The 24,589-nt window shown below is 43.2% G+C and overlaps 1 protein-coding gene across 1 annotated transcript; it reads left to right on the plus strand.

Annotated features, from left to right (window-relative positions):
• Nucleotides 1–2,850: 2,850 nt before the first annotated feature.
• On the plus strand, nt 2,851–14,711 carry ASB13 (ankyrin repeat and SOCS box containing 13). Its single transcript, XM_070754895.1, has 6 exons — nt 2,851–2,971; nt 4,977–5,164; nt 6,448–6,598; nt 9,168–9,302; nt 11,197–11,388; nt 14,160–14,711. The coding sequence occupies exons 1-6, from the start codon at nt 2,929–2,931 to the stop codon at nt 14,288–14,290; spliced, it is 840 nt and encodes a 279-aa protein (XP_070610996.1). The 5' UTR covers nt 2,851–2,928; the 3' UTR covers nt 14,291–14,711.
• Nucleotides 14,712–24,589: the final 9,878 nt, after the last annotated feature.

The raw sequence follows: 24,589 nt of genomic DNA on the forward strand, positions 1-24,589 counted from the left end.
TATAACCCCCTAAATGGCGGTGGGGTTTTTATTGGTGTTGGGCACGTTTTCTTTTATGTATTTTTTGATTGTTGTTAATTTAGTAAATAAACCAATTTTTAAATTTTTAAAAGAATACAGTAATTCCTCATTTTTTATGGGGGATGCGTTCCAAGACCACCAATAAAAACGAATTTCCGTGAAGTAGAGGAAAGATATTTTTTATGTATTTAAGGAGTATTTGGACTTTTAAAACCCACCCTTTGCATTAAACAGTCATTCTATAATGTTTCTCAGCTGGAACTACATGTGATATCCTACCAGTTTCTTTAATAGAGTACTGTAGTATTGTAGAAGAATTTTATGAATTTTTAATGGATTTAAAATTTTCAATGGATTTAATGGATTTAAGCCCCCTTTGAAAACCCGTCAAGTAGCGAATTCACGAAAGATGAACCACGAAGTAGCGAGGGATTACAGTATAACTGTAAATCAAATTTCCACTTAGGAAGCAACACTGATGGACAATCAATTTCACCTGCTGTTGTGCACATTCAACGTTTTACAGAACAAAGGATTCAATGAGAACATTTCATTCCATCAGATCTAGGATGTGTTCTTTGAAGGTCCCTTTATTTTTTAGAGCAGTGTATATACTCTTCTTTGCTAAATTAATTAAAATTAACTACACATGAGACATATTTCATCCACAGGTAGCAATATTATAAAATCTCTTCCCTTATTTCCCCTTTTTATCTCTATAATAAAACATAAATCCCAGCGACCGATTAGGTCCCCAAGAGTTGGCCTTCTCCGGGTCCCGTTGACTAAACAATGTCGTCTGGCAGGTCCCAGGGGAAGAGCCTTCTCTGTGGCGGCCCCGACTCTCTGGAACCAGCTCCCCCCGGAGATTAGAACTGCCCCCACCCTCCTTACCTTCCGTAAACTCCTTAAAACTCAACTCTGCCATCAGGCATGGGGGAATTGAGGCATTCCCCCTCCTCCGGGCCTATACAATTTATGTATGGTATGTGTGTGTGTATGTCTGGTTTAATAATGGGTTTTTTAAATTTTTTAAATTTATTAGATTTGTTGTGAGTTGTTTTATTGTATGTTGTGAGCCTCCCCGAGTCTACGGAGAGGGGCGGCATACAAATCTAATAAATGAATGAATAAATGAATGAATGAATGAATGAATAAATAAATAAATAAATAAATAATAAACATCTTAACTCAATATCTAATTTAATCCTTTTATCTCTGTGTTAACTCCTTATCCATCAAATTAAATCATCATGTACTATGCGCCCAGCTCCATTTTTCCTACTGGTGCTATGGTGTCAAGCGCACTGATAGGAACCTAATACTGTTTTGCACACACAAATGTTTTAATTTAATCCTCCTTCCTATTGAACATAGTTTTCCTGCCCGAAATCATGTTATCAGTTTTATTCTTAATTAGGCAATCTCTGAACCTTTGCTGGCTGAGGATTCTGGGAGTTGAAGTCCACAAGTCTTATTAAAAGTCACCATGATTAGAGACCCCTGCTCTGGGTTATCCGTTTTTTTGGAGCTACTGTAGTTCCTTACCAGATTCCTCCCTCTGCGGGACAAAAGCAGAACTTCAAAATCAGAGAAATAATTCTGAGAATTTTTTCCCCCATTGACAGCTGAAGTAGTCAGTAGTTGGATCTCCTAAGGAATTCATCAAATTAAACAGAGGGAATTGTTTATGACATATTGCATTATGTCACAAATTGCTTTATGATCATTTTTACATCAAGGCAGGTTTTGTAAAATTTGCTACGTTTTGGTGTCAAATAAACAAAACAAAACAAACAGGTCTTTATTGATTTACTGTATTTGTAAAACATATTCATTTATTTGACTATGGAGATTCTCAATCCTCCAGGTCATGGTTATTTATTTATTTGTAAATAAATGTATTTATTTGTAAAGTATGTTTGTGTACTTGCAAAATACAGTATATGTATTTGTGAAATTAGTTATATGTAAAGTTTACGGATGAAATTGCTGAAATTGTATTTATTTGTTGGGTTTGTTATTTGCAAAATCGATTGGTTAATTTTGGAAATTTAAGCATTGGTAAACTTTGTGCGTTTAGTGGCAAAATTTAGTTGTTGATTTGCAAAATGTATTTGCCGTATTTATTGATTTGTAATATTTATGTGCAAAAAGTGTTGATTCATTCATAAAATGTATGTTTGTTTATTTGCAAAATGTATTTACTCTTTCATAAAATGTATGTTTATTTGTGAAATTTGCAATAATTATTGGTTCGTAATTTATTTGCAACTTTTGAATATTCATTTATAAAAGTAATGTTTATTTGTGAAATTTATTTGCAATATTTATTGATTCGTAAAATTGTTTGGAATGGAATGGAATGGAATAGAATGGAATAGAATAGAATAGAATAGAATTTGCCAAATGTGATTGGACACACAAAGAACTTGTCTTGGTGCACATTCTCTCAGTATACAAAAAGAAAAGATAAGATTGTTTGCAAAATGTATTCATTCATTCATAAAAGATGTGTTTATGAGTGAAATTTATTTCCAGTATTTATTGATTCGTAAAATTGATTTATTTGCAAAATGCATTGATTCATTCATAAAAGTTGGGCTTGCTGGGGAAAACGTATTTGCAATATTTATATGATTCGCAAAATTTATTGATTTATTTGCAAAATGTATCGACCCATTCACAAAAGTTACGGGTTTTTTATTTGTAAAATTTGTTTATTTGTCGACTGATGCCATAAAGGCGAGCGCCGAGCTTGCATCAGCACCAGAACCAGGAAGCGAGAGGCCGGAAAACTACAACTCCCAGCAACCCTCGCGAGGCGGCTCTGCAGTGCCTGGGCTCTCCCCTTGGCCGGCGAAGCTCGGAGCCCGCTGGGATTCGTAGTCCACCTCACGGAGAGCCATGGAGCCGGAGACCACCGGTGGCTCTTTCCTGGGCGAGATCGGTGAGTCCGGGGCGCCTTTGCAAAAAAAGCCAATATCGCGGGGTTGGGGGTGTAAAAACGCCGCGTTGTTAAAAAAATAAATCAAAACCAGCCTTCTCATGCTGCTAGACCTCAGTGAGGCTCTCGATCTTGGGAAAGAGCAGCGCAGCAATGCACACCTATTACCGTGCAAATTTAAAAGGTGGGGAGGGATGGAGAAATACGTAGATATCCTCCCTTGCTCTTGACCCAACATTCAACCTGTTAAATCCTAGTTATTAACTAACCTTAAATCCTGGTTATTAACTAACCCTTTTAGGTGGATGTCGGTTGCCCCGGGGGTGGGGTGTCCATAGATCATCAGCCGGGCTGGATTTATAGCCCCAAGCCCACCGCCCCCCACAAAGCGACCCGCTTTTCCCCGCACAATGAAACCCGAGTTGAGCGCGTCGTGTGAATGCTCGGGACGCGTGTCGCGCCGAGCCCGCTCCCGTCCTTGGGAAAAAACAGGGTCACGGGTTGCGTTTCTTGGAAAGCAGAACCTCCTGGGTCAGCTGAGCCAGGGGAAGATACCACCCACCCCCGAGCCGGCTTGGCAAGGACCCTGGCCCCGGGAATGGAGCACAGGGCTTCGGTTGCAACGCTTGGATTGATTCCCAAGGGATGCAAAAAAACTGAGAGGTGGTTTGGAGTCACTTGGGAGTCAATGGGAGCGACAGCCACGCTGATTTTTGCACCGGGTGTGGGGGGGGGATATCTGTCTCTGTCTCTCTCTCTATCATCTATCTATCTATCTATCTATCTATCTATCTATCTATCTATCTATCTTTCTTTCTTTCTTATCTATCTATATCTATCTATCTATCTTTTTTATCTATCTATTTATCTATCTATCTATCTTTCTTTCTTTCTTTCTTTCTTTCTTATCTATCTATATCTATCTATCTTTCTTATCTATCTATCTTTCTTTCTTATCTATCTATATCTATCTATCTATCTTTTTTATCTATCTATTTATCTATCTATCTTTCTTTCTTTCTTTCTTATCTATCTATCTATATCTATCTATCTTTCTTATCTATCTATCTTTCTTTCTTTCTTATCTATCTATATCTATCTATCTATCTTTTTTATCTATCTATTTATCTATCTATCTTTCTTTCTTTCTTTCTTATCTATCTATATCTATCTATCTTTCTTATCTATCTATCTTTCTTTCTTTCTTATCTATCTATATCTATCTATCTATCTTTTTTATCTATCTATTTATCTATCTATCTATTTATCTATCTATCTATTTTATCTTTCTATCTATATCTATCTATCTATCTATCTTTCTTTCTTATCTATCTATCTATCTATCTATCTATCTAACTTTCTTTTTTATCTATCTATCTATCTATCTATCTATCTATCTTATCTTTCTATCTATATCTATCTATCTTTCTTTCTTTCTTATCTATCTATCTATATCTGTCTGTCTGTCTATCTATCTATCTATCTATCTATCTATCTATCTATCTATCTATCTATCTATCTATCTACCTACCTACCTACCTAACTAACTAACTAACTAACTAACTAACTAACTAACTAACTAACTAACTAACTAACTAACTAACTAAAAATGAAACGTCTACAGAGAAACCACCCAGCTCAGAGAGCACCAAGGACTTTAGAGTTCTCCTCCTCCTCCTCCTCTCCCCCCTCCTCCTCCTTTCCACCCATCCCATTGTCTTTTAGCACTGGTGATGTTAGCTAGTTGGGTCATGAAACATCTTCAAGGAAACCACCAAGCACAGAAAGTACCAAGGAAAGGATCCCACATTCCCCTCCTCCTCCTCTTCCTTTCCACCCATCCCATTCCCTTCTAGAACTGATGATGTTAGCTAGTTGGGTCATGAAAGGTCTACAAGGAAGCCACCCAGCTCGGAGACCGCCAAGAGCTCCTCATTTCAACCCCGAGCTACAAAACTTCTCCTCTATTGGTAACAAACACCCACCTTCCCTTTTCATCTCCCTGCAGCGTTTTGGGCAGAGAGGACTCCGGTGCACGAAGCGGCCCGAGATGGTGAATTCTATCGGCTCCAAGAACTGATCCAGAACGGGGCCTGTGTCAACCTGGTCACCTTCGACTCTATCACGCCCTTGCACGAAGCCAGCTTGAATGGGCAAACGCGGTGTGTAGAGATCCTGCTGGCCGCAGGAGCCCAGGTGCGAGGGGGGGGGCAGTGCCAGGTGGGAGGAGCTAAAAAAGCTGGAAAAAGAACATAGAAACCTAGAAGATTGACGGCAGAAAAAGACCTCCTGGTCCATCTAGTCTGCCCTTATACTATTTCCTGTATTTTCTCTTAGGATGGATCTATGTTTATCCCAGGCATGTTTACATTCAGTGACTGTGGATTTACCAACCACGTCTGCTGGAAGTTTGTTCCAAGCATCTACTACTCTTTCAGTCAAATAATATTTTCTCATGTTGCTTTTGATCTTTCCCCCAACTAACTTCAGATTGTGCCCCCTTGTTCTTGTGTTCACTTTCCTATTGAAAACACTTCCCTCCTGGACCTTATTTAACCCTTTAACATATTTAAATGTTTCGATCATGTCCCCCCTTTTCCTTCTGTCCTCCAGACTATAAAGATGGAGTTCATTGAGTCTTTCCTGATACGTTTTATGCTTAAGACCTTCCACCATTTTTGTAGCCCGTCTTTCTCCAGCCAGTTTTGCATAGTTGGGGGCTCATCTGGGATTTGAACCCGGGACCTATCGTATTTTTCAGAATATAAAACACACCTTTTCCTTCCCTAAAAGAGGCTAATAATTTGGGTGCGTCTTATACTCAATGTAGCTTTTTTTCAGCCTTAGCTAACTGCTAACGATCTTTCCAGTATTTACCTTGCAGGCTCTTTCACTGTTTCTCTCTGCAAAGAATGTTTTCCAAGCCCTAAATCTTTGCAGGGTTTTTTCCACTGCTCTAACTTGCTCCGAATAAGTTTCTTTCCAGCCCTAACCAGGTGCTAACAATGTTCCCAGCTCTTACTAGCTTGCAAGCTCTTTCATTGTTACTCTTTGCAAAGAATGTTTTCCAAGCCCTAAATCTTTGCAGGGTTTTTTCCATTGCTCTACTTGTTCTTTCCAGGTGCTAATAATGTTCTCAGCTCTTACTGGCTTGCAAGCTCTTTCATTGTTACTTTCTCTGAATAAAGTTTTTCTAAAGCCCTAACCAGGGGATAAAATAATGTGCTGAAACTGACCGGACTAAGGACGCTAGCCAGATGAATACCTGATAAGCAGATTCTTTCCCTATTTTCCTCCCCAAAAACTAAGGTGCGTCTTATACTCTGAAAAATACGGTATGCATAACTGGCTGGAGAATTCTGGGAGTTGAAGTCCACCGGTCTGAAAAGTTGCCGAGTTTGAAGACCTCTGGACTAACTGATGGGGCGGTTCACCAACAGAGGCCACACAGTTGAGGGTTCAATGCCTTTCCGCCACAGGTAGACGCCAGAAACATCGACGGGAGCACCCCGCTATGTGACGCTTGCGCCTCGGGAAGCCTTGATTGCGTGAAAGTCCTCCTCTCGCATGGGGCCCAGGTCAATCCGCCGTTGTACATCGCGTCGCCGCTCCACGAAGCCTGCTTGAACGGTAAGGTGGCTTTTGCAGGGGTTAGCGAGGGAGGCGCTCAGGGGCCACTCCTGGGAGACTGGATGGTTTCTGCTCACCCTGAAACCATTAGAAACACAGAAACATAGAAGATTGACGGCAGAAAAAGGCCTCCTGGTCCATCTAGTCTGCCCTTATACTATTTCCTGTATTTTATCTTAGGATGGATCTATGTTTATCCCAGGCATGTTTGAATTCAGTGACTGTGGGTTTACCAACTGCGTCTGCTGGAAGTTTATTCCATGCATCTACTACTCTTTTGGTCAAATAATATTTTCTCACGTTGCTTCTGATCTTTCCCCCAATTAACCTCCAATTGTGCCCCCTTGTTCTTGGGTTCACTTTCCTATTAAAAACACTTCCCTCCTGAACCTTATTTAACCCTTTAACATATTTAAATGTTTCTATCATGTCCCCCCTTTTCCTTCTGTCCTGTCCAGACTATACAGATTGAGCTCATGAAGTCTTTCCTGATACGTTTTATGCTTAAGACCTTCCTCCATTCTTGTAGCCCGTCTTTGGACCCGTTCAATTTTATACATAACTTTTTGTAGGTGAGGTCTCCAGAACTGGACACAGTATTATTCCAAGTGGGGTCTCACCAGCGCTCTATACAGCGGGATCACAATCTCCCTCTTCCTGCTTGTTGTTGTTGTTGTTATTATTATTATTATTATTATTATTATTATTATTATTTATTAGATTTGTATGCCACCCCTCTCCGTAGACTCGGGGCGGCTCACAGCAATAACAAGAACAATATATGGTAACAAATCTAATAATTAAAAAACTAAATAATTAAAAAAACTAAAAAAACCCTTATTTAAAATAAAACATACACTCAAACATACCATGCATAAAATATATAGGCCAGGGTAGATATACCTCTAGCTATGCAGCCAAGCATTCAACTTGCTTTCCCTACTGCCTGATCGCATTGAATCCATAGTAAAAGCTGTTCAAGGGTTCCGGATTCAAATCCAGACCATTGTTCCCTGCTTAAATTCCACACTGCCTCCCTGCCCGATTAAAAAAGCAGTAATTAGGAATTTCTCAGCCGTTTATTTACAGTTCCTAGAGTTTGGATAGTCATTTGTCAAGAGCGGCATCGGATCTCGAGCAGGTGGGTCAGACTAGAAGTCCCTCGTGGTCTTTTGATTCTACGATTCTGAGATAGATAAAATACATGACAGATAGAACACAGAAGGTGTTCTGATGATTAAATGGATTTGGTTGAAATTTAGAATGAGTGAATATATACCGTACTATACCACTAAAGATAAGCTAAGATGAAAATGAATGGAATTACAGTGAATGGTTAATATGTTAAGATAGGTTACTAAACAGAAATTACATGTAGGGAATTAATAAAATAGAATAGAATAGAATATTGATTAATTGATTGATTGATTGATTGATTGATTGGATTTGTATGCCGTCCCTCTCCGGAGACTCGGGGCGGCTAACAGCAATAAGACAGCATATAATAATAATTCAATACTAAAAACAATTAAAAACCCATTATTATAAAAAACCAAACATACATACAGACATACCATGCATAAAATTGTAAAGGCCTAGGGGGAAAGAGTATCAATTCCCCCATGCCTGGCGGCAGAGGTGGATTTTAAGAAGCTTATGAAAGGCGAGGAGGGTGGGGGCAATTCTAATCTCTGGGGGGAGTTGGTTCCAGAGGGCCGGGGCCGCCACAGAGAAGGCTCTTCTCCTGGGTCCCGCCAAGCGGCATTGTTTAGTTAACAGGACCCAGAAAAGACCCACTCTGTGGGACCTAACTGCTCGCTGGGATTCGTGCAGCAGAAGGTGGTCCCTGAGAATAGAATAGAATAGAATAGAATTCTTTATTGGCCAAGTGTGATTAGACACACAAGGAATTTGTCTTTGGTGCAGATGCTCTCAGTGTACAGAAAAGAAAAGAGACATTTGTTAAGAATCATGAGATAAAAAACACTTAATGATTGTCACAGGGGTCAAATAACCAATGAGGAAACAATCAATATTAATAAAAATCCTAAGGATACAAGCAACAAGTTGCAGTCATACAGTCATAAGTGGGAGGAGATGGATGATAGGAATGATGGGAAAAAACTACTCGTAATAGTAGTGCAGACTTAGTAAATAGTTTGACAGTGTTGAGGGAAACAGACAATAGATGTGAAGAAATCTAATTATTTTTAAAAAAAGACATATACAAAATTAATAAAAATTCTAATAAACCCCTCGTGCAGTCAGTTCATCCAATTCAATCATTCACATCAGCCAGGGACAATCTCGCTGCTCACAGCCCCCATTGCCCGCCGGCAGAGGTGGGCCTTTAAAGCTTTACGCAAGACCAGGAGGGAGGGGGCGATACGCATCTCCGAAGGGAGTTCATTCTAGAGAGGTGGGGCCACCACAGAGAAGGCTCTTGCCCTAGGCCCCACCAGAAAAACAGCTTTAGCCGTCGCTCTTTGGCATTGGCCGTCATTGATCGATTGGCCTCAGACTTCAAGAATGACGGGGGTCTCCCTTTTGATCTTTCCCTGTTTCTAAGGCAGCGCCGAGTGTGTCCGCCTGCTCATCGAGGTCGGCGCGAAGTTAGAGGCCCACGATTGCCATTTTGGGACACCGTTGCATGTTGCGTGTTCCCGAGAACACCTGGATTGCGCGAAGTTATTGCTCAACGCAGGTGAGCCGCTGCAAGGACAGCGAGGGGTGGACGGGTGGATTGAGACCAGGCGACCCAACCTAGTTAACAGGGGGTGGACAAACAAATGGAAACAACTTGCAGCTCTTCCGTGGAATCCAGATTTGTGAAGCTCCCTTCAAACAGTTTTTGTAGAAACTGGGTTCTGTAGGTGTCTATTGAGCTCTGCAGTGATTTTAGGAGCTGCGGTCTTGCAATCCGCTCTAACCATTCGCTTCAGAGTCCAGCGGTCTCTCTCAGACAACTTCGACTTTCGACCAGACCTGTGATTGGCTGAGAACATTTTCCCTTCTCTTTCAAAAGCAGTCATGACTTTTGAGACATGACCTCTTGAAATGCCAAACATTCGGGCACTTTCTGTTACACGAGCGCCTGCCATTCGAGCACCAACAATTTGGCCTCTTTGAAAGTCTGAGAGCTCGGCCCTTTCTAGAAGGTTATCACCAATTTCCTTAAATTTCTGTAAAAAAAAAAGGTAGTTTAAAAAAACATACCAATAACAGAATTTTTTAAAAAACCCATTAAAATATATCAAGTTTTGATTGATTTGAACATGTTCAAACATTATGATGCCAAAAAGTCAAGTGTTTCCATTTTTTTGTCCACCCCCTGTATATAAGATGTAATGGAACTGGAAAAGGTGCAAAAAAGGGCAACAAGAATGATGAAGGAAATGGAGCCCCTCCCTTATGAAACCAGGTTGCAACGGCTTGGTCTCTTCAGCCTTGAAAGACGGCGTTTGAGGGGTGACTTGATCGAAGTGTGTAAAATCATGCATGGGATAGAAAAGGTGGATAGAGAAAAATTATTTTCTCCATCATACAATACTAGGACGAGGGGCCACTCCCTAAAGCAGTGTTTTTCAACCAGTGTGCCGTGGCACACTAGTGTGCCGCGAGACATGGTCAGGTGTGCCGCAAAGAAGGAAGCTCAGGTTCTGGTCTTGCAACTTTTTGCTGAGAGAGTGAGAGTGAGAAAGAGAGAGAGAGAGAGAAAGAAAGAGAGAGAGAAAGAGAGAGAAAGAAAGCAAGAGAGAGAGAGAGAGAAAAGGAGAGGAAAGGAGAGAGAGAAAGAGAAATGAGCAAAAAGGGGAGGAAAAAAGAGAAATGAGAAAATGATTGAGACAGAGAATGAGAGGAAAGAGAGAGAAACAAAAGAGAGAGAGAAGTGACTCTTGATTTAAAGCATATGATAAAAAGCACCCAAAGAATAAGAGAGAAAAAAACTCAGCCCTCACCTGTTTTTGGAAATGGTTCAAGAGTGTGTATACGCGCACACACACACACACACACAAGGGTGGGGAGGAGACAGGGATGGAAAAAGAGAGGAGAGTGTCTTAGGGCGTCATTTTGTGTCATTTTGGTTGGTCGTGTGCCCCAAGATTTTGTAAATGTAAAAAATGTGCTGCGGCTCAAAAAAGGTTGAAAATCACTGCCCTAAAGCTGACAGGTAAGAAAGTGAGGACAAATCAAGGGAAATATTTCTCCACCCAAAGGATCCTTGGTTGATGGAATTCCCTTGCAGAAGAGGTTGTGACAGCTGTCAGCCTGGAGAGCTTCAAGGCAGGATTAGACAGATTCAGGGATGCCAAGTGTATCATAGGTGGTGATTGAAAGGGATGTCCAAGTGCCGCCTCTAGGTTGCTTGAGGCAGGCAGGATTCCCTTGAGTCCCATTTGTTGGGGGTCCAGGGAAAGGGAGGGTCTTGCCTTCTCTTTCTACTCAATTGTTGGGCCACTGTGGGACACAGAATGCTGGACTCGATGGGCTTTGGCCTGATTCAGTCCTAGTATTGTGTGATAGAGAAACGGTCACTAAATGAACTGTCGTAAGTCGAGGACCGCCTGCAATGAACCTCTTCCCATCCCGACCGCCAGGAGCCAACGTGAACGCAGCCAAACTTCACGAGACCGCCCTTCACCATGCCGCCAAAGTGCGAAATGCCGACCTGGCGGAGATGCTGGTTGAATTTGGAGGAAACGTTTACGCCCGGGACAACCGAGGCAAAAAACCCTCCGATTACAGCCAGAGTGACAGCTCGTCAGCCAAATGCTTCGCCTATTATGAACGTGAGTCAAACTTCGGTCTTTCTTTCGTCGGTCTCATACAGGTGTGTGTCTTAGGTTAGTGATGGGGAGTAGGGGCGGATTCTCATTATTATTATTATTATTATTATTATTTATTAGATTTGTATGCCGCCCCTCTCCAAAGACTCAGGGCGGCTCACAACAGTAATAAAAACAATATAGTAGTAGAACAAATCTAATATTAAAAACATATAAAACCCTATCATTATTTAGAAAACCAAACAGCACATTCATACCAAACATAAAACAAAGTATAAAAAAGCCTGGGGGAAAGGTGTCTCAACTCCCCCATGCCTGGCGGTATAAGTGAGTCTTGAATAGTTTACGAAAGACAGGGAGGGTGGGGACAGTTCTAATCTCCAGGGGGAGTTGGTTCCAGAGGACCGGGGCCACCACAGAGAAGGCTCTTCCCCTGGGGCCCACCAAACGACATCGTTTAGTTGACGGGACCCGGAGAAGGCCAACTCTGTGGGACCTTATCGGTCGCTGGGATTCGTGCAGTAGCAGGCGGTTCCGGAGGTATTCTGGTCCAATGCCATGTAGGGCTTTAACCATCATGACCAACACTTTGAATTGTGACCGGAAACTGATCGGCAGCCAATGCAAGCTACGGAGTGTTGAAGAAACGTGGGTGAATCTTGGAAGCCCCACGATGGCTCTCGCGGCTTCATTCTGCACGATCTGAAGTTTCCGAACACTTTTCAAAGGTAGCCCCATGTAGAGAGCGTTGCAGTAGTCGAGCCTTGAGGTGATGAGGGCATGAGTGACTGTGAGCAGTGACTCCCGGTCCAAATAGGGCCGCAACTGGTGCACCAGGCGAATCTGGGCAAACGTCCCCCTCGCCACAGCTGAAAGATGGTTCTCTAATGTAAGCTGTGGATCGAGGAGGACACCCAAGTTGCAGACCCTCTCTGAGGGGGTCAGTAATTCCCCCCCCGGTAATGGATGGACAGATGGAATTGTCCTTGGGAGGCAAAACCCACAGGCACTCTGTCTCATCAGGGTTGAGTTTGAGTCTGTTGATACCCATCCAGACCCTAACAGCCTCCAGGCACCAGCACATCACTTCCACTGCTTCGTTGACTGGACATGGGGTGGAGATGTACAACTGGATATCATCAGCGTACTGATGATACTTCACCCCATGCCCCTAGATGATCTCGCCCAGCGGTTTCATATAGATATTAAACAGCAGGGGGGAGAAGACCGACCCCTGAGGCACCCCACAAGGGAGAAGCCTAGAGGTCGACCTCTGACCCCCACTAACACCAACTGCGACTGACCGGAGAGGTAGGAGGAGAACCACTGAAGAACAGTGCCTCCCACTCCCAGCCCCTCCAGCCGGTGCAGAAGGATACCATGGTCGATGGTATCGAAAGCCGCTGAGAGGTTGAGAAGCACCAGGTCTTGATAAACCCCTGTCCCGGGCCCGCCAGAGATCATCCATCTGGGGGAAACAGATGGAAAATTCGATAATGATGCATCTAAGATTAATATATTGGTTTATTGGATAATACAAAAGTTATACGGAAAGTCAGGTTACAAGGCCTGTAGCTGTCGTGGGGAATGTTCGCGGGGGGAGTTGGTGCTCCTATCGTGTAACGGGAAGCCAGCGGAAAAGAACGAGCAGTGCCAGGGGTCAGTAGATCATCGATTGGCATTTGGAGGAAGGTTAGAGAGGAGCGTCCTCATTCTGTTTCCCTCCAAGTGCGAAGTGCGCGCTGTCATGCGCTACCTGAATGCTAAGGGCATGAACACTTCTGCGATGGGTGCCCAACATCGACAGAGTCAGTGCAGCCTGATAATTTCTTGACCTTTTCGAGATTGAAGGCGAGGCTTTTCTCAACCATATAGTGACAGGAGATGAAACTTGGGCTTATCACCCTACTCCAGACAGCAAACGTCAATGAACACCCGTGATTTTGCTAGTATGTAATTGCAATTTAATGTCAATCGGTCAATCACAATAGAGCAGAAAGGGACCTCGGAGGAAGTCCCTATTCCATTTTAGACAAATGACCCTCCACTCGCCACCTAAATACCTCCAGCGATAGAACACCCATAATTTGGCTGCATAGCTAGAAGTATAACAAGCAGGAAGAGGGAGATTGTGATCCCCTTATATAGAGCACTGGTGAGACCCCATTTGGAATAATACTGTGTTCAGTTCTGGAGACCTCACCTACAAAAAGATATGGATCAAATTGAAGGGGTCCAAAGACGGGCTACAAGAATGGTGGAAGGTCTGAAGCATAAAACGTATCAGGAAAGACTTCATGAACTCCATCTGTATAATCTGGAGGACGGAAGGAAAAGGGGGGACATGATCGAAACATTTAAATATATTAAAGGGTTAAATAAGGTCCAGGAGGGAAGTGTTTTTAATGGGAAAGTGAACCAAAGAACAAGGGGACACAATCTGAAGTTAGTTGGGGGAAAGATCAAAAGCAACATGAGAAAATATTATTTCACTGAAAGAGTAGTAGATCCTTGGAACAAACTTCCAGCAGAGGTGGTTTGTAAATCTACAGTAACTGAATTTGAACATGCCTGGAATAAACACATATCCATTGTAAGATAAAATACAGGAAATGTAGTATAAGGGCAGACTAGATGGACCATGAGGTCTTTTTCTGCCGTCAGTCTTCTATGTTTCTATCTTTCTATCTTTCTAATTTCTAGTGGCAAGCTGTTCCACTGGGTTAATTGTCATTTAACATCTTTCTTTTTTTTGCTTTCTCCCAACCCATCAGGAAATCCACTGCGGCTTTCTCAGCTTTGTCGTCTCAGCCTACGTCAGGCTCTCGGCCGAAAAGCTCTGGAGAAAATCCCCCACCTCCACATCCCAACGAAATTCGTGGAATTCCTTTCTTACAGGCAATGAGTGGCCCCAATCCCAGGAATTTCGGGTTTCCTCCTAAAATTTGGGGAATTTCTGCTGTCGTCTCTCCAAATCATCATCCTACAATGTTCAGCTTTTCTCAAAAATGGACCCTGGTTGGAAACACGTGTGACTTTGTTCCTCGAAGGAATGTAATGTAAATAGTATTTTTAAGACTGTGGCTGGAAGATAATTTCCTGGTGGTCTCCTTTCCGGCTCAGCTGCCGCTAAGAGAGCGTTGACGAAATGCTTTAGCGTCACCTGGTAATGGTGTGGTTGTTCACCTCGATGTTGGAGACGTGGTACAACAACAGAGTCTGAAAGGAGTTGGGCGCTTATAGATCAATTAAATTTAATTACCATGTTATTATGGATGTTATGCATGTGAATCCATAATAATAAATATACTTTTATTAATCCTCAATGGCAGCTCTCTGTTAGCAAAAACTTCAGAAGAAAAGGATTTAGGGGTAGTGATTTCTGACAGTCTGAAAATGGGTGAACAGTGCGGTCGGGTGATAGGGGAAGCAAGTAGAATGCTTGGCTGCATAGCTAGAGGTACAACAAGCAGGAAGAGGGAGATTGTGATCCCGCTGTATAGAGCGTTGGTGAGACCCCATTTGGAATAATACTGTGTCCAGTTCTGGAGACCTCACCTACAAAAAGATATGGATCAAATTGAACGGGTCCAAAGACGGGCTACAAAAATGGTGGAAGGTCTTAAGCATCAAACTTATCAGGAAAGACTTCGTGGACTCAATCTGTCTCGTCTGGAGGACAGAAGGGAAAGGGGGGACATGATTGAAACATTTAAATATGTTAAAGGATTAAATAACGTTCAGGAGGGAAGTGTTTTTAATAGGAAACTGAACACAAGAACAAGGGGACACAATCTGAGGTCAGTTGGGGGAAAGATCAGAAGCAACATGAGAAAATATTATTTGACTGAAAGAGTAATAGAAGCTTGGAAGAAACTTCCAGCAGAGGTGGCTGGTAAATCCACAGTCACTGAATGTAAACATGCCTGGGATAAACATAGATCCATCCTAAGATAAAATACAGGAAATAGTGTAAGGGCAGACTAGATGGACCAGGAGGTCTTTTTCTGCCATCAATCTTTGATGTTTCTATGTTTCTATATATAATCTGCACATATATTATTTTGGTACCTGTTGTGATTCCGTCTGAGGCCCCTCAGGGAACGGCTGATCCTCTGCCGGCTTCCTGCTCAGAGGGGGAGGATGAGGAACAGGAGGTTCAGGCAGACGGGGAGGAGGAATCTCAGGCTGAGGGAGAGGGAGGACAGCCAGAGTCCCCCTCGGGGGAGCTCTCCCCAGCAAGCAGCCTGGATTTCTTAGATGAAAATGCACAAGCAATCATAGATCTCCGGCAGAGAAGAGCAACACAACGAAGGGGACAATTAGCCAGGTACTTTCAGCACTAAAGAGGCAACAGCTGGGTTTGGGTGTGGTGCTCTCTGGAAAGGCTGAAAAGGCAGACCCACCCTTCCTGGCTTGTGGAGTATTATCTTTGGGAGTTCTGGGACCTGGCTGTGATCTTTGGCGTCTTGGAATTCTGGTTTGTGACTTTGAATACTGAAACCTTGGGGGGAAAAGGTGTGGGTCTTATTCTCTACAGTGGTGGGTGTGCCAGCAAGAAGTCTGCTGTATTGTCTGGCCATCAGGACTCTGCTGTGAAGTCTCATAGCCTGCCTGTTGGGAAGAACAGGTTTTTCTCTGTGTTTATTTTTCAAACTATAAAGTGCTTTTGCTTTTACCAGCGTGTCTGGCTGCCCTGTCCTAGACCATTCCTGACAAGTCCAGTCTATTCTTAAAAACCGCTAGGGCTGGAGCACTCACAACTTCTGGTCTGAACATACGACTAAAAATACGACTTAAGTAATCGAGTTGTCGAAGCCTGGAACACATTATTGGACTCCGTAGTATCATCCCATAACCCCCAAAACCTTACCCTTAGACTATCCATGGTTGACCTCTCCAGATTCCTAAGAGGTCAGTAAGGGGCGTGCATAAGTGCACCAGCGTGCCTTCCAACCCCTGTCCTATTGTCTCTCCTATATCCCATATATCTTCTCTTCTATCCCTATATCTTTTCTTCTGTTCTCTCATTGATATATTTTATTCCTATATTTTCTCTTCCATTCTTTCTCTAATATATTTTACTCAAGTGTATCCTCCATAACCTTCATTAGGTATTATTGTGCATTGGACAAAATAAATAAATAAATACACAAATAAATAAATAAAAACACCTGGCCGAGTCTGCAACCAACCCTAATAATGCATTTAAAACTTTTGTCAACAGTTCTGAGCATCTCATACAATCAGCTGAAAAGGACATGATATGTTTGTGGGTTATTTGGTAGAACCCGTCTCAAATTCTTCAGTTGGCACCCTCTTCCTTTTCCATGCCAATCTGTAAAAATATCCCTCTCCTTTTTTTTTCAAATTCAAATGCGAGCGTTTAAAAACAAACTGGGGTTTTATTCACGGAGACCTGGCGTCTATTGTTCCAAACAATACCCGCAATTTGCCTTAAGCAGAGAGGGTTGGTTTGCAAAATGTAGACAAAGAGAAGGAACTCTTGCCCAGGAAAACTTGTTTATGCGCACACAAGGTTTGCAGCACTGGTGTAAACATGTGTCATTCCACAGGGGTGTTAAGTTATCTGAAATTTAAGCCTGGCTCTGTACAAAATGTGGTTTGCTCTCTTGAAGCAGCAACCATCCCATGGATGGGAGGGAGAGGGGGAGGGAGGAAGGGAGGAAAGAAGGAAGGTAGGTAGGTAGGAAGGAAGGATGGATGGATGGAAGAAAGGAAGGGAGGTAGGTGAGGGAGGGAGGAAAGAAGGAACATAGGTAGGAAGGAAGGGAGGGAGGGAGGAAAGAAGGAAGGAATGTAGGAAGGAAGGATGGATGGAATGAAGGTAGGGAGGAAGGGAGGAAAGAAGGATGGTAGGTAGGAAGGAAGGGAGGAAGGAAGGAAAGGAGGTAGGAAGGATGGAAGGGAGGAAGGAAGGAAGGAAGGAAGGAAGGAAGGAGCAAGCAGCTTGTCTCCAAAAGTTGTGGGTGCTCCAACACAAGTATTTTGTTGATTGAACGGGTCCAAAGACGGGCTTCACAAATGGTGGAAGGTCTTAAGCATCAAACTTATCAGGAAAGACTTCATGAACTCCATCTGTCTAGTCTGGAGGACAGAAGGAAAAGGGGGACATGATCGAAACATTTAAATATGTTAAGGGTTAAATAAGGTCCAGGAGGGAAGTGTTTTTAATAGGAAAGTGAACACAAGAACAAGGGGACACAATCTGAGGTTAGTTGGGGGAAAGATTAGAAGTAATGTGAGAAAATATTATTTTACTGAAAGAGTAGTAGATGCTTGGAACAAACTTCCAGCAGACGTGGTCGGTAAATCCACAGTAACTGAATTTAAACATGCCTGGGATAAACATAGATCCAGCCGAAGATAAAATACAGGAAATAGTATAAGGGCAGACTAGATGGACTTTGAGGTCTTTTTCTGCCGTCAATCTTCTATGTTTTCTAAGTAATTTTGGAAGAACAAGATTGGACAGCTACTGGTCTGAAAGAGTCTAGGGCAGGGGGTCTTCAACCTTGGCCACTTTTAAGACTTGTGGACTTCAGCACCCAGAGTTCATCAGCCAGCTTCAAGTCTTAAAGTGGCCAAGGTTGGAGACCCCTGGTTTAGGGTCAACCTCCTGCTTGAATAGGGGGGTTGGACTACATGACTTCCAAGGTCCCTTCCATCGCTGTTATTGTGTCCTGTTTTAAAAAAGGATAATAAATAGGCAGCCAGCAGAGGGCACTCGTGCACCAAGTTGGGAAATCATAGATTGTTGGGCGATCCATAAGAAATCCAATGAGGTCATGCGCCAACGAGCCAAATTCCTGAACATGAGAAGCATCCTGTAATGTTCCTCTCCAAAGAGGAAAACCCACAGCCCAACCACATAGACTGGAGCGATGGATGGATTCAGCAGGGCAAGGCACATGGGCCCTGCTACGACCATCTGTAGACCACCACAAATGGTTCCTCTACTGTAGGCCTTCATGGCACCGGACCAGATTATCTCAGGGACCGCCTTCTGCTGCACGAATCCCAGCAATCAGTTAGGTCCCACAGAGTGGGTCTTCTCCGGGTCCCGTCAACTAAACAATGTTGCTTGGCAGGACCCAGGAGAAGAGCCTTCTCTGTGGTGGCCCCGGCCCTCTGGAACCAACTCCCCCCAGAGATTAGAATTGCCCCCACCCTCCTTGCCTTTCGTAAGCTGCTTAAAACCCACCTCTGCCACCAGACATGGGGGAATTGAGATGCTCTTTCCCCCTAGGCCTTTACAATTTTATGCATGATAGATCTGTATGTATGTTTGGTTTTTATAATAATGGGTTTTTAACTGTTTTTAGTATTGGATTATTAATATATGCTGTTTTGTTGTTGCTGTTAGCCGCCCCGAGTCTCTGGAGAGGGGCGGCATACAAATCCAATAACTAGATAGATAGATAGATAGATAGATAGATAGATAGATAGATAGATAGATAGATAGATAGATAGATAGATAGATAGATAGATAGATAAAAGTGGAGCTTCTTGTCTCCCCCTCGGCAGGTTGTGAGTTCGATCCTAGGTAGAGGCAGATGTTAGGGTCTCCTGCTTGGGCCACAGGTTGGACTAGATGACCCGCAAGGTTCCTTCCAAATCTTGTTAAATCTCCCCGGGAAACCAGGATGGGTTGGTACCGGTGGCGGTAGGCCTCTGCGCACCGGTGGTGGCCCGCCAGATTGCTCAACTTGTGCGCGACTGCTCCAGTGCCAGTACAGTGTTCCCTCGATTTTCGCGGGTTCGAACTTCGCGGAACGTCTATACCACATAAGGCATACTGGTGCACTTATGCACGACCCTTACTGACCTATAAGGAACCTGGAGAGGTTAATTGTGGATAGTCTAAGGGAGAAATGTTGGGGGTTAAGGGTTCACACTACTGAGTCAGGTAATGAGTTCCACGCTTCGACAATTCGGTTACTGAAGTCATATTTTTTACAGTCAAGTTTGGAGCGGTTAATATTAAGTTTAAATCTGTTGTGTGCTCTCTTGTGTTGTTGTGGTTGAAGCTGAAGTAGTCGCCGTCAGGCAGGACGTTGCAGCATATGATCTTGTGGGCAATACTTAGATCATGCTCAGATCCTCCACCGCTGTAAATCCTCCCCCCTCCACCTTCCCCTCCTTCTCCAGGCCTATCCCGGAGCAATGCATGTGGCATCTCGGTGTGACTCAGAAACCCATCCTCCTTCGCGGTGTGTCTATTTTGGCATGATGCCCAAGCGGGATCCTTTGAGGCTCTTGCCAAGATAACCTCACTGGATTCGTAGCTGTTTGCTTTGAGTGTTTCCTTGATGGCTAACGGCCTCTTCGCGCCGTTGCCTTTTTTCTGCAAATTCTCCCCCCTTTTTTTTTCAAGGAACAAAATCAGAAAAAAAGAAATTCAGGGGCTTTTTGTCCAGGAATTTTGGGTCCGGTTGGGAGGGAAATGGTGGTTTGATTGGCTTGTGCCAATCACACGCATTATTCGCTTTTACATTGATTCCTATGGGAAAAATTGCTTCTCCTTACAAATGTTTCTACTTAAGAACCTGGTCACGGAACAAATTATGTTTGTAACTAGAGGTACCACTAGCATGATACAATGTGTTAGTGTACATAAAAACAGATAAACACCACCGATAACACAACTACTCTCCAAAAAGACCTTGACGCTGTTTCTGAGTGGTCCAACACATGGCAACTCCAAATCTCAACTAGCAAATGCTCTGTCCTACACATTGGGAAGAAGAATCTGAACTCCAAATACGAACTGAATAATCAAATTATCACAGATAACCCCCACTCGGTTAAAGACCTCGGTATACTAATAACAAAAGATTTAAGTCCCAAAGCCCACTGCAACAACATCGCCAAGAAGGCTTCAAGAGTTGTAAACCTAATCCTGCGTAGCTTCTGCTCTGGCAATCTCACACTACTTACCAGAGCTTACAAAACTTTTGCCAGACCCATCCTTGAATACAGCTCATCTGTTTGGAACCCATATCGCATCTCAGACATTAACACCCTTGAAAATGTCCAAAGATACTTCACCAGAAGAGCCCTTCACTCCTCCACTCGAAACAGAATTCCCTACGAAACTAGACTTACAATCCTGGGCCTAGAAAGCTTAGAACTAAGACGCCTTAAACATGATCTAAGTATTGCCCACAAGATCATATGCTGCAACGTCCTGCCTGTCGGCGACTACTTCAGCTTCAACCACAACAACACAAGAGCATGCAACAGAGTTAAACTTAATATTAACCGCTCCAAACTCATTACCGGACTCCATAGTGTCATCCCCAAACCCCCAACACTTTACCCTTAGATTATCTACAGTTGACCTATCCAGGTTCCTAAGAGGTCAGTAAGGGGCGAGTACAAGTGCACTAGAGTGCCTTCCGTCCCCTGTCCTATTGCTCTCCTATATCTCCTATGCCTTTCTTCTATTCCTATATCTCTTCTTCTGTTCTTTCATTGCTATGTTCTATTACTATACCTTCTTTTCTATTCTTTCATAGATATACTGTATTTTACTATGAGTGTCTCCTCTATAACATTCATCATGTATTTTACTATGTGTGTATATATATATATATATACCCACTAAAACTCTCATTGTGTATTGGACAAAATAAATAAATAAATAAAATATAAAACTGATATAGATAATGTTTAAGGGAATACAAAGAAACATGGCTAAGTAGAGAAAACAATTTACATACCCACCTCTTTACCTATCTGTTATGCTTATCTATTGATACCTCTACACATCTATAAGTGTGTATACTTATTACGGTACCTACCTATCTTATTTACCATACCTATCTCATTTTCTTCAACAGAATGCATTGTACATAGATTTGTAAATAAGAAATGCTATGAAATGGGCCATGATCTTTAAAAAACTATCATGATGTATATTTATTTTTAACCTGTAAAAATTAATAAATAAACTTTTTTTAAAAAAAATAAGAAGGAAACATAGAAGATTGATGGCAGCAAAAGACCTTATGGTCCATCTAATCTTCCCTTATACCATTTCCTGTATTTTATCTTAGGATGGATCTATGTTTATCCCAGACATGTTTCAATTCAGTGACTGTGGATTTACCAACCGATTCTGCTGGAAGTTTGTTCAAAGCATCTACTACTACTCTTTCAGTCAAATCATATTTTTTCATGTGGCTTCTGATCTTTTCCCCAACTAACCTCAGATTGTGTCCCCTTGTTCTTGTGTTCATTTTCCTATTAAAAACACTTCCCTCCGTCCTGAACCTTATTGAACCCTTTCACATATTTAAATGTTTCGATCATGTCCCCCCTTTCCCTTCTGTCCTCCAGACTTGACAGATTGAGTTCATGAAGTCTTTCCTGATACGTTTTATGCTTAAGACCTTCCACCATTCTTGTAGCCCATCTTTGGACCCCTTCAATTTTGTCAATATCTTTTTGTAGGTGAGGTCTCCAGAACTGAACACAGTCTTCCAAATGGGGTCTCCCCAGCGCTCTATACAGCGGGATCACAATCTCCCTCTTCCCTCTTCTTCATCCCAAAGAAGAACTCCGTGTCTTCCGAAGAGCACATGGATCCCACAATAGTTCTTGGCTCAAGCTGGAGAATTTAAAAAGTGATGACAAATATACATCTGGCTTTTTCGGGATCGCATGCAGAGCGAAACAAATCACGCCTGCCAAACCCCAGCCTGGAGTTGGATGAAGAACGTGACTAGATATGGAATTCAGACTGAGTCAAGGTGCGTGTGTGTGTGTCTTTGTGTGTCTGTGTGTTTGCAAACCCTTCTTCCAAATATTTAGAGGAGGGCAGAATTGATCGGTGCCCGGAAAGCCACCATCAACAAGGCCTGCAAAAAGAAAATATATATATTGCTAAGTTTATGCCGTGAATTATGAACCTTCAAGGCAGCTGGGTTTACTGTGAAGTCAGAGGTAAAAAATAAACCCCTTGCATAAGAGAGCGGCTGCAAAGAGGGGGAAAGAATAGAGCTGGAAGGGACCCGAGAGGTCCTCTAGCCCAACCCTCTGTTAAAACAGGAGGCCCTATCCTGTTCTGAACACAAAGGTTGTCCAAATTTGTTCTTTGAAATGACTCCTGTTGGGAGCATCCACAGCTTTTGGAAACAAACTCCTTCCTTCCTTCCTTCCTTCCTTCCTTCCTTCCTTCCTTCCTTCCTTCCTTCCTTCCTCTTTCCCTTCCTTCCATCCTCTTTCCCTTCCTTCCTTTCTTTCTTTCTTTCTTTCTTTCTTTCTTCCTTCCTCTTTCCCTACCTTCCTTCCATTCTTCCCCCCTTCCTCTTTCCCTTCCTTCCTTCCTCTTTCTCTTCTTTCCTTCCTTTCCATTCCTTCCATCCCCTTTCCCTTCCTTCCTTCCTTCCTCTTTCTCTTCTTTCCTTCCTTCCTTCCTTCCTTCTTTCCTTCCTTCCTCTTTCCCTTCCTTCCTTCCATTCTTCCTTCCATCCTCTTTCCCTTCCTTCCTTCCTTTCTTTCTTTCTTTCTTCCTTCCTTCCTCTTTCTCTTCTTTCCATTCCTTCCTTCCTCTTTCCCATCCTTCCTTCTTCTTTCCCTCCCTCCCTCTCTTCCTCCCTCTTTTCTTTCTTTCCTTCCTTCCTCTTTCCCTTCCTCTGTCCTATTCATAAAACTATCCATCTATCCAACCATCTGTTTGTCTCTCTGTTGTATATTTTCTCTATCTCAGAAACCTAGAACCAAAGGGCTGGAAGGGAACTTGGAGGTCTCCTAGCAAGTCCAAACCCTCCTTCAAGCGGGAGACCCTACCCCAATGATGCCACCGGCAGCACCTGGAGCCATATCTGAGGTAACATGAAGCATTGCCCTATGTCAGCATTGCCCTATGACTGGAAAGAAGGCCGAAAATCAACTGACCAGCACGTATATGCTTGCTGGTCAGTTGATTTTTGGCCTTCTTTTCAGTCATTTTTGCTCGCTCAGGTTCAGGAAATCCTCCGAAAAACGGCCCAATGGCCCAACTGGAAGTTCGGAAATCAACTTCCGGTTGTCCCATTGGGCCATTTTTCACCACTCCCCAGGGTTCAGGAAAGCCTCATCCCTTCTTAAAAACTTCCAGCCATGAAGCCCCCTCCTCTTCTGGAGGCAAATGCTTTTCCCCTCAGTCATTGTTTTGACCGTTGAGGAATTCCTTGTCAAATTTTTTTCCCCCTCATCAAATACGGACTGGGGAATTCTGGGAGTTGAAGTCCGCATCTCTTCAAGCGGCGGAGTTTTGGGAAACGCTGAGTTAGGAATGTAATTTCCAGAGTTTCTGGACCTGTGCTGGTGAACCTATGGCAGATGTGCCTCAGTTGGGAGGCGGAGCCATATCTGCTGGCACGCGAGCCATTGCCCTAGCTCAGCTCCAGCACACATGTGCCTGCCGGCCAGCTGATTTTCAGTTGACGGGGAGGCTCTGGGAAGGCATTTTCAGCCTACGGAGGGCCTCCAAGGGACAGGGGAGGCTGTTTTTGCCCTTCAGGGAAGCCTCTGGAGGCTGAAAAATGGACCGATTGGGCTCACCAGAAGTTGGCAAGTGGGCAGTGCTGGGCAGCAGGCAGGACGGGGTGGAACACAGTTCCACAGGCGGAAATGAAGATGGGTTCACAGCTCCAGTTGATCGGCGGCTGTAACTTCCTGGGTTACTGGCCTCGTCTCGACTCTCCTTTTTTTCCCTGCTGCTGCATCTGCGCTCCTTGCTTTTTTCCTCTTTCCTCCTTCCTGGCCTCGGACGAGCTTCCCTCTCTCCTACCCGTCTCCCCTCTGTTCTGTCGGGCTCTCTGGTAGAATCCTCCCAAAAATTCACAGGTACAAATTTCAGACACACACACGTTTGAAAATTCAAAACAATGTTCTTTATAATGAAACTTCACTTAACCCAAGCCCTCTTTTGGTATAGCCAAGAGCACTCGTCTCCAAACAAACTGGTAATTTGTACAAGTCCCTTATCAGTTCTGTGATACTTAGCTTGCAGCTGTGAGGCAATTCACAGTCCTTCTTCTTTCACAAAGTGAAACACACTTTGCTCTGGTTTAGTTTCAAAGCAGGGAAAAATCAGCACACAAAAGGTCAAAGTCAGTAAAGCAGTCACGAAACACAACGATCAGATAATCCTCCACAATGGCCAAACCCACAGGCTGCTATTTATAGCAGC

The sequence above is a fragment of the Erythrolamprus reginae genome, chromosome 6, assembly GCF_031021105.1.
Source record: "Erythrolamprus reginae isolate rEryReg1 chromosome 6, rEryReg1.hap1, whole genome shotgun sequence".
In the NCBI taxonomy this organism is placed as follows: Eukaryota; Metazoa; Chordata; class Lepidosauria; order Squamata; family Dipsadidae; genus Erythrolamprus; species Erythrolamprus reginae.